Source organism: Pygoscelis adeliae, unplaced genomic scaffold (genome assembly GCF_000699105.1).
Source record: "Pygoscelis adeliae isolate BGI_AS28 unplaced genomic scaffold, ASM69910v1 Scaffold14, whole genome shotgun sequence".
Taxonomy (NCBI): domain Eukaryota; kingdom Metazoa; phylum Chordata; class Aves; order Sphenisciformes; family Spheniscidae; genus Pygoscelis; species Pygoscelis adeliae.
This window is the reverse complement of record NW_008825109.1, coordinates 11,382-21,110: the sequence shown is the minus strand read 5'-3', so window position 1 is coordinate 21,110 and position 9,729 is coordinate 11,382. Positions and strand designations below refer to the sequence as shown.

At 39.4% G+C, this 9,729-nt stretch overlaps 1 protein-coding gene across 1 annotated transcript in view; it reads right to left on the bottom strand.

Annotated features, from left to right (window-relative positions):
• Positions 1 to 7,651: 7,651 nt before the first annotated feature.
• The window catches only part of TRPC4 (transient receptor potential cation channel, subfamily C, member 4), a 7,393-nt gene continuing 5,315 nt past the window's right edge, over positions 7,652 to 9,729 (bottom strand). Inside the window, exon 5 of the mRNA XM_009327852.1 lies at positions 7,652 to 8,547. Within this exon, the coding sequence (XP_009326127.1) occupies positions 7,831 to 8,547 (717 nt within the window). The 3' untranslated portion in view covers positions 7,652 to 7,830. The remainder of the gene's footprint in view (positions 8,548 to 9,729) is intronic.

Sequence of the window (9,729 nt, the reverse complement as noted above, 5' to 3'; positions counted from 1 at the left end):
TGAGTCACCATCCCTGGATGTATTTAAAAGACGTGTAGATGAGGTGCTTAGGGACATGGTTTAGTGAGCATGGTGGTGTTGGGTTGATGGTTGGACTCGATGATCTTAGAGATCTTTTCCAACCTTAATGATTCTATGATTCTATGATTTAAAAAATGGATGCTGAAAAAAACATAACCTTTAATTTTACTTAATAAAAGTGAAGGGAACTAAGGGTACTAATAAACACTACAGTAAGTGTGATTTCATAAAAAAGTATCTCTTTCAATTTTCTTTTTTCTTCTTATTTCTTTTTCTTGGTGTAGAACTGGATTCAGTTAAAATAGTCATGGAGAAAGAGTATTTCCATGCTTTGGTAGCTGGATATGGGTATTCATGTTTGTGACGTGGCTGAATGATATCTCTCAGTGCCACATGTAGTTCATCCAAATAAAACTATTTCTAGTATGCCCTAGTAAACTATACTGTAATCCTATGGGCACAAGGTCCCAGTTTATACTCCAGATGATGCAACAGAAAATATTGCACTATTGGGTCTTGCTGTCTACTTTTAAAAACGTAGCAGAAAAGTGTAAGATATCTATGTTTATTGAGAAAGCAACACATCCTCTGTAAAAACAAATAATCAGGTAGGGAAGATGAGAGGAAGAAAAAGGAATGAAAATTATTGCAGAAATGAGCATTTGTGTAGGAATTCCTGAGTTTCTCTGAATGTGTATGAATACTTACTGTATTTATTTTAAGACACACTTGACACTTTCAGAAAATGGTGATGTATGCATCTCCCATCTTGTAAACTGCATTTTGTATGCTAAAAACATTAGTCATTAACCAGAACGAGTTATTTTGCCATTACTATTCTCACCTGGCCACGTTTAAGGAGCAGTCTATGCTGTCCATTAAATTTATGAAAGATTAGCTCAATGCTTTCAGATGTTCTTAGAGTACTAATTATAATAAGAAAACCCATGAATCTCTGAAGTCTGAAAAATCTGTGTAGTTTTGTTTGGGTTTTTTTGTTTTTGTTTTTGTTTTAATGGGGACTGGAGTTTTGGGATACAGTATTTCAATCTATAAAAAGATTTTCTATTACGGGAGGAAAAAGTCTTTTCACTAACTTGCTAAACTAAAACACATGGCTTTCTAGAAGGTTATTTTATCTTCCTCACTAACCATGGACTTTTATTGCCTATTTAAACATTCATGAAATAAGTTTATTGTGAATGCCTTGTTTTTTTAAAAAGTTGAGCATATGAAACAAATCTAGATGGGGCTATTCTTGCTTTTTCAGTTCCATTAATAAAAAGTATGCAAGCTCTTATGAATTAACTCTTGATTCCATGCAGTGGAATAGTTTCCCATGAGTTCTGCACATGTGAGGTTCCATTACTAATTTCCAGACTAGAAAGCATTAGTAATGGTAATTAGTAATTAGAAAGCATTAGCGTCTTTAGAAGCTCAGTCTTTCTGGAAGCTCCTATTTTACATCTTGAATACTTCTTCTGTCCCTATTGCAAGCACAGCTCTGATGATACTCTTAAAATGCAATAGTGAGTATGTTGCCTTAAAGAGACTGCATTATCAACAAGGTCATCATCAATTGCATCATCAAAGAAGAGAGGTGAGAGAAAAGATACTGAAGAAGCACCAGCATGAACTGGTATTCATTTCATCTATCAGCTGTTGGAAAGCTATGTTTCTAGTCATAGATAGCTACCTAAACTCCCTCTAAAATGTACAAAGGTGGCAAGGATCTCTGTCAAACACAATTAATCTGATGCTAAGGATGGTGTTTGAAATCGAAAGATGCATTGGCCTCTGAATGTACCAATTTAGTTCCACAGCAGAAGGGTGTTGGATTACAAAGAACTAAAGGCCAAACTGAAAAGGCCACAGCAGTACTGAACAGTGCAAGACCTAATGCTGCACAGCACTTGACTGTAACTATGACAGTCAACTAAAGAGAGCAGAAAGTTTTAGTTAAAATGAAAATAGCATAATTGGTTTAGACTACACCCAAAGAAACCGAAGGCTGAAGGGGGAAGAGTATAGTCAGCAGAACAAACATTAGTCAGGGAAAAGCTATAAAGTTAAAAGATAGTGACTGCCCAAAGGGTACAAATATAAACAGTTGAAATGATTCATGTGTATAAACATTTCATAATTATATTTAACAACAGCAGAGGATTTGATTGATTTAGGAAAAGAATTATGTGATGGAGGGACCCGTGATAAAACCGAAATATATTGGTCATATATATGACTGAGTTCTGTTACAGTCCTATGTTCACGAAGGTTGAAGGCTGCAACTTTTTTTTGGTTGTTTTAATGCTAATGAGGAGCCATCTCTGCTCTGTTCTTTTACACGTATACAAATAAGGCAACTTCTCAAGGACTATATCAGTGGTTAGTGAACTTGATTTGATGTAGTTCAATGGGTTCAATTCCTTTTCATATCTGGAGGGTTCAAACTCATCCTTAACCGCAGCAATTTGTGTGGTCCAACTACTTAACAATAAACTGTCTCAAAGGATCTCTAATCTGCTCCTGCTGCAGTGGATGTAGGGTCCATAACTAAAGCTTCAGCTAGTCAAAGAGCTGAAACACAGAGAAGTAAGATTTTTAGTCTAGATTTTTAGTCTAGAGATTAGAGTACCTACGTTGGAGGACAGTGTCGTGGTTTAACCTCAGCCGGCAACTAAGCACCACGCAGCCGCTCGCTCACTCCCCCCCCCCGGTGGGATGGGGGAGAGAATCGGAAGGGTAAAAGTGAGAAAACTCGTGGGTTGAGATAAAAACAGTTTAATAGGTAAAGCAAAAGCTGTGCACGCAAGCAAAGCAAAACAAGGCATTCATTCACTACTTCCCATGGGCAGGCAGGTGTTCAGCCATCTCCAGGAAAGCAGGGCTCCATCACGCGTAATGGTTACTTGGGAAGACAAACACCATCACTCTGAATGTCTCCCCCTTCCTTCTTCTTCCCCCAGCTTTATATACTGAGCATGATGTCACATGTTATGGAATATCCCTTTGGTCAGTTTGGGTCAGCTGTCCTGGCTGTGTCCCCTCCCAGCTTCTTGTGCACCTGCAGCCTTCTCAGTTGGTAGAGCATGGGAAGCTGAAAAGTCCTTGACTAGTGTAAACACTACCTAGCAACAACTAAAACATCGGTGTGTTATCAACATTGTTCTCACCCCAAATCCAAAACACAGCACTGTACCAGCCACCAGGAAGGAAATCAACTCTATCCCTGCCGAAACCAGGACAGACAGCTGTCCCCAAGCGCAGCTTACTGGTGTTATTGAATGGTTGCTCGACAGGGAAAACACGCAAACTTTAGAAGAGTGATTAGAACTGAGGAGTTCCACTTCCCACGGGTAAATGCATAGGATTGCTGTTATTACTTACATTTACTACTGCTGCTACTACTACTACTGTAATCACTACCACTACCATTACCATTACCAGTACTATTGTTTTTGTGAGGTTGCCCAACTCACTAAAGCTGTTGGCATCTCTTGAGACTTTAAAATGAAGATGGATTAAGTTGTTGTCCAACTTGTACCTCTACATTCCCAGAAGAAAACTTGATACCAAATGTTTTGAACTGTATTCAAAAGTTCATTGCCTCATCACAATCTTTAAGCATGATCTGCTTCTTTTCTCTTTCATGCTACTTCCCAGAATCTGATTAATATTCATCTGAGGTTTAGAGAGGAAATGGGATGTTATAGCCTGCAATACATATATAGCAGAATTTGAGACAGACATATAATCATTTCTTTGTGTCTTTTGTATATGCTTTATTCCTGTGAGTAAGCTATGCAAAAATTCTCCTCCTGAAAGATCGGTCCAAGGATGCTGTTGAGGAAGACATTGTTGTTTCAAACATTCTGTTGAAGAACTTTTGGGTGCCCAAATACCAGAAATTTCCCCACCTTTTACAGCTCTCAACAGTTATAGCTATGATAAAGATATACATTTTCTTGGAACTTGGCACCACTTATTCACAGAAAACCTCAGATTAGGAAAGTCATAGAATTTCTCATTAAATTCTGACCTATCAAAAAAAAAAAAGGTGCTGTGTGCCAAGTGCCTCATACAAACAGTATGTGTGAGGTGTTTGGCCCACACCAGTCAAAATGTAATGGTCTCAATCTGTGGACCAAGAAACCAAGATTAAAACCAGCTGCAGAGCCATGGTTCCTCCCTGAGAGGCATCTACCTGGCTTGCTCTCTGGTGATATTGTACCACATACAGGTAGCGCAGTGGCCTGCAGCCGGCTCACAGGGCCCCGCAGTCTGAAACCTCTGATGCATGGCTCTCACCTCTGCAGTGCCCTTGAGGGCCAGCAAAGCATGCAGAGTCAGAAGCAACTTTTGCAATTTTGTTTTGAAGGTATAGCATGTAGTCCTTGCATCACTCACCTCTGACTGTGAATCAATGTGTGGCCTGGGGAGAGTGGAAGTCAAACCAACCTTGATAAAGATACCCACTACCCAGTCTGTTTTGGCTCAGACCCCCTGTGCTTGGGAGGACTAGGTTGCAAGAATTCAAGCTGGCTCCTTCCCAGCTATGCTGAGGTAGAAGAGTCCTCCTGTGTTGTCTGTAGTCTCTCTGTTTCTCCAGGAGCTGATGAAAATGCAAAGGGCAGTCAGGTTTTGTCCTTACCAAAAAAAAAAAAAAGTATAAATTTAAAAAATGTTTTCTGAACATTCTGAACAACCTAATATTGGGATTAAACCCCTTTGTATTAAGACAATTTCCTAACTCCTTGAAACATTTCATGATTTTAGGCTCTGTTTCAAAAGACTTTTATAGGGGTTTATATCCTGTTTTTTGTGTGTTCCTCCTACATTGATGTTAATGGAGGCTGCAGGCAGGGACAGGTCAGTTTGAACCTTTTATTTCTCTTGAGGAGAAAGTGTGCTCAGCTTTGCAAAGCTTAATAATGCCTCTGCTGTGGCTTTACAAACCTTGCTCTGTGCACCTCTAAATCTTTCTTGGCACAGATGTCCTCTTGGAGGCATCCAATGAGAAGGGTTTTTTTTTGGCTGTCTGCAAAGCAAAAAAAGTCCACCACCATTTCAAATTTGGACATATTTTGGGCTCTTATCTGTTTTCACAGAATGAGGTGCTTATTTGCCATTAAATTTAAATGGAACGGGATCAGGTCCTTATTTGTGTCAGGCTTCGATGCCTAAGAATCACATAAAAATAGAGCAAACGTTGATTTGAAGTATGCTTTATTTAATAGACCTTCCTTTCAATATTTGATTGTAAAACAAAGAAAAAAGACACCAAAAGACTGACCACCTATTGCTAGGCAATACAATGCCAATGTCATGGTCCTGTGCCTAAGCATCTTGCCCACGTGTGCTGTCTTTGCTCTTCTGTCTTGTGTGTACCCCAAGATTTAGATCGACTCCCAGCACAGTGGCGTCATGATGTGACGGCATGGCTGATGTTTCAGGTTAACTGTCCTGTGTTTTTGCCCTATTGGGAACTTCATGCACAGGAGAAACAGGCTCTTATGGTGGCAGAATAATATGCAGAGATCTTAGACCTGTGGCAGTGAACTTGTTCTGATAATGGTGCTAGTGTCATTATAAATACCCTGCTCAGGCACATTTTGTCTAGAATGAAGACACATGGCTGGAATGCATTGAAACCTCTTTGGAGCAAGGACTGTTTGTTTTGAATTTGGCTAGTGAAAGGGTAGTAAGCTTAGGATTCCAAGGTGTTACAAACCATGATGAAGAATGAGAAAGTGTCATCAGTGGTGGAGAAGGACTGTTAACTGGGATAGAGAATTTTGTGACAACACGTGATACATTGGCTTTGTCATTCTTAGCCCAAACGTTACAGTAGAAAAGAGAACTGTCTGAAAGAGTTGACGTAGTAAAAATGATATGAAGGTATTCCACCATTATTATTATTATTTATTTATTGTTATGCTTGTAATAATTCAGGTGCTTTCCAAACAGAAAAGCTACAGGCCCTGCCCCAAGGAGCTCACAATCTAAAGGTGGACAAGGAGAGAGACGTGAAGGAGAGGGGGTCCACAGAGGAGTCAAGAGGCCAAGATGGAAATCAACAATATCTTAGCAATCAAATGTGGTTTGAACGCATTGTTGCAAAGCTATACAAACTATTTTCCAATTACTGCTCTTATTTTCCATTTTGGTTCAACTAATTCACTCCTAGGTGCCGTGGCACAGATAGATGTGCAGGAAGGAAGCTTTCAATATGTGAGCTCAGAGAGAATAGCATGTATGTAAAGTAGAGCTGGAAAACCCACCTAAAAGTATAGAGATGAGAGGGGTTTGTCTGGATTTTCAAAACTCAGTTCAGTACCAGGATAGTTTAGATCCAGAATGGTATGGCTTTAGGTCAGGTCCTACAAGATGGCAGTTACATGTGATGGATTCCATCTGGAATATGAGTGTAGTCTATGCCTCTAGAGGTTCCTTAATACAGGCTAATATGAACTACAAAATCTATCATGGCAGGGCTAGGGAAGTTAAGAATGAAATGACCACACTGATGTGGTATATTCACGTGTTTCCAAGGGAGGAGAAGGATGGTGCTGAGAGTTCGAGGGTCGTCATTCTTAGGTCAGTTGTAAAATTACATTTTTAATAATGTAGGACACCAGTCACTGATTAAAAAGAAACAGACTGTTTAATTTTAAAAATACTGGTTTTGACTAAGACAGTAAGTGACTCATCAGTTATGAAAAATACTATTAGGTTTTCTTTATACATTTAAATGACTAAGTATTTTTTATAAACCCTCCAATCAGGTTCCCCCAAACTCTGAAATTGTCAAAGAAACTCTCTTAAGGCTTGCCTTTAAAAACTTCTCAACAAATTGCCAAATATTTTCAAGTACTCAGAGGATCATTGAATGTTTGTTTATTCCTGAAGTATCTTTTTCTTAGCAAATACGAATGTATTGTGAAGGCAAAAGCTAATAAGCAGTTGAATATTAAAGTGCATAGGTTGTCCACATTTGGAAAAATAAATGGCTGAAGAAGCAGTAGCTGTTGTGATTACAGATTCCTGGGGAGTAATCCATCATCAGTTTTTAGCAAGCCACAGATATTTCTTTTACTATAAGAAACATTTTTTTTACAATCTTCAAATCCTGCAAATGCATTTCTAACAATGGTATCAGGACAGTGATAATCCTCTTGCTGGGAAGGAGAAGCTGTTTTTAAATAATCAAAGAGACTGGTCTTTCATAATTTATAGGTATTCATATTTGTTCAATAAATAGAAGAATATACTTTATCTTTTGATTCTGTATAGCTTTTGAAACAAATCAAGTTTCTAGCAATTTAAATAAATGATTCTAATAGCTTGACATGAATTATGCTGACAGGAGCCGCTTATGATTATTATGGTGCCCAGAATCTTTTAAGAACCTACAAAGTTAAATAAAGGCTTACAAGTCTCTTAAGCTACTTTTTATTTGCATAGAAAAATATTTATCATAGGAGTCAACTATCATATGAGAGAAATTGCATTTGTTGTAATTGAAAAAGATAGCTAAAAAGTTTCTGTGGGTTATTGCAACAGTACAAGAATACAAGATGCTTCCATTTATTAAAAAATGTAAAACAAATCGTGAAAGCTAAAGCAGGCTACAAAACAGAAGGTCCCCGTATTATCTTTCTCTTGACTACTATGTTACAAGATCATGTGCCACAGTTGAGTACTATAAAGTGTAATTCTGCATTTGCTAATATAATTCTTAAAACATTCCCCTCCCCCCAAAGCACTATGCAAAATATATATATTTGTAAATGCTTCCTCCTGTAAGCATCACAACCTTGTTATCACGTAATCACCCTGATCAATTGTTTCCTGTTTCAGATCACAGTCAACGCTAATGCCCAACTCTTTGTCCAGCTGATCCTGCGGTGTGGCTGGTTCTGAGTTCTCTAACTCCATTTTCTCCGTTTCTGAAACACAAATACTTCCCTCTTCCTGTGAATCCGAAGAGTCGCCGTTATTTTGTGACTCAGCTAACACGCATTTTTCATCAGTACTTTGGATGTTTAATTCACAGTTCATGGTCAGTTCTCCCTCTTCCAGTTCAGCAGTTTTCTCACATTGTTCTTCTGCTTGTTGACGGGAAACTTCTTCAGAAACGGTGTATATTTTATTTGTACTCTGCTCTACAGAGTTTGTTTTTGATCGTCTGTGAAATAATCCAAAATTTTTTATGTCTGTTACAAAATTCACACGCTTCTGTTTCTCCTTATTGGACTCTGACACCATCATTGCTGAGCCGTTGCTTACATTATGTGCTTCAGAGGCAATAGTGGCTGATCTTGGGTGAATCATTGTTGTTATGTCAAAAAGGCTGAAGGTCTTTTTCTTTCCTTTCTTGTTTCCTTCACTGTCACTATTTTCTTCATTTTCTGACAGAGAGGCAGTGTCTTTGTTCATCTTTGCAGTCTGCGAATTAGACAGCTTGCTTCCTTTTAACAAACCCAGGACTTCAAAACGAAAGCTGGAAATATCTTGTTTTAACTCCTAAAAATTAGGAGGAAAGATGAAACATCAGAGCACGAAAGCTAATTTGACTTTTCCTCTTGTAATTAAAAAAAGAAAAAAAAGGCTTATGCTAGGGATAAGTAATAAACTTCACCATCTGGATAATACCTGGCATCATCAAGGTGCTTTGCAGCCTGTCTAATGGATCTTCCAGGTAAGACAGAAAAGTGATCAGCAATTTTATTAGAGGAAACTTCAGAGGAAATGTGCCTTAGCCTAGACCACTCAAAGAAATCACGAACAGTGATGGAGGAAGTAGCATGGACAACATGAAGACCTACAGCCAATCTGCTAACAGTATTATACCATCATAATAACAGCATTTTGATCAGGTCTTAACACCATCCCTTGCACACACACAGAGGGACACACGCACGCACAAGGCATACACATGTGTGCATGCCTCCCTGTGAGTAGCAGTGCAGGTAGGACTTCGTGCATTTCCACTAAATGTTTGACAGTTGGCAGCTGAGTCAGAGCTAATCATTGCAATTTGCTTTCAGCCAGTGCAACCTCTGTCTCTTAAAGGCCTGTCTCAGGAGAAGGCACCTTGCCTTCAGGAGGTCTCTATTTCTCTTCATTTTCTCTAAAGGGATAATCATAGAATCATAGAATCATAGACTCATTTGGCTTGGAAAAGACCTTTCAGATCATCGAGCCCAACCACATCTACACGTCTTTTAAATACTTCCAGGGATGGCGACTCAACCACTTCCCTGGGCAGCCTCTTCCAGTGCTTGGCAACCCTTTCGGTGAAAAAAGTCTTCCTAATATCCACCTGCCCTGGCACAACTTGAGGCCATTTCCTCTTGTCCCATCACTTGTTACTTGAGAGAAGAGAGCGACACCCACCTCGCTACAACCTCCTTTCAGGTAGTTGTAGAGAGCGATGAGGTCTCCCCTCAGCCTCCTTTTCTCCAGGCTAAACAACCCCAGTTCTCTCAGCCTCTACTCATAAGACTTGTTCTCTAGACCCTTCACCAGCTTTGTTGCCCTTCTCTGGACACGCGCCAGCACCTCAATGTCTTTCTTGTAGTGAGGGGCCCAAAACTGAACACAGGATTCGAGGTGCAGCCTCACCATTGCCGAGTACAGGGGCATAATCACTTCCCTCCTCCTGCTGGCTACACGCTTTCTGGTCCAAGCCAGGATGCGGTTCGC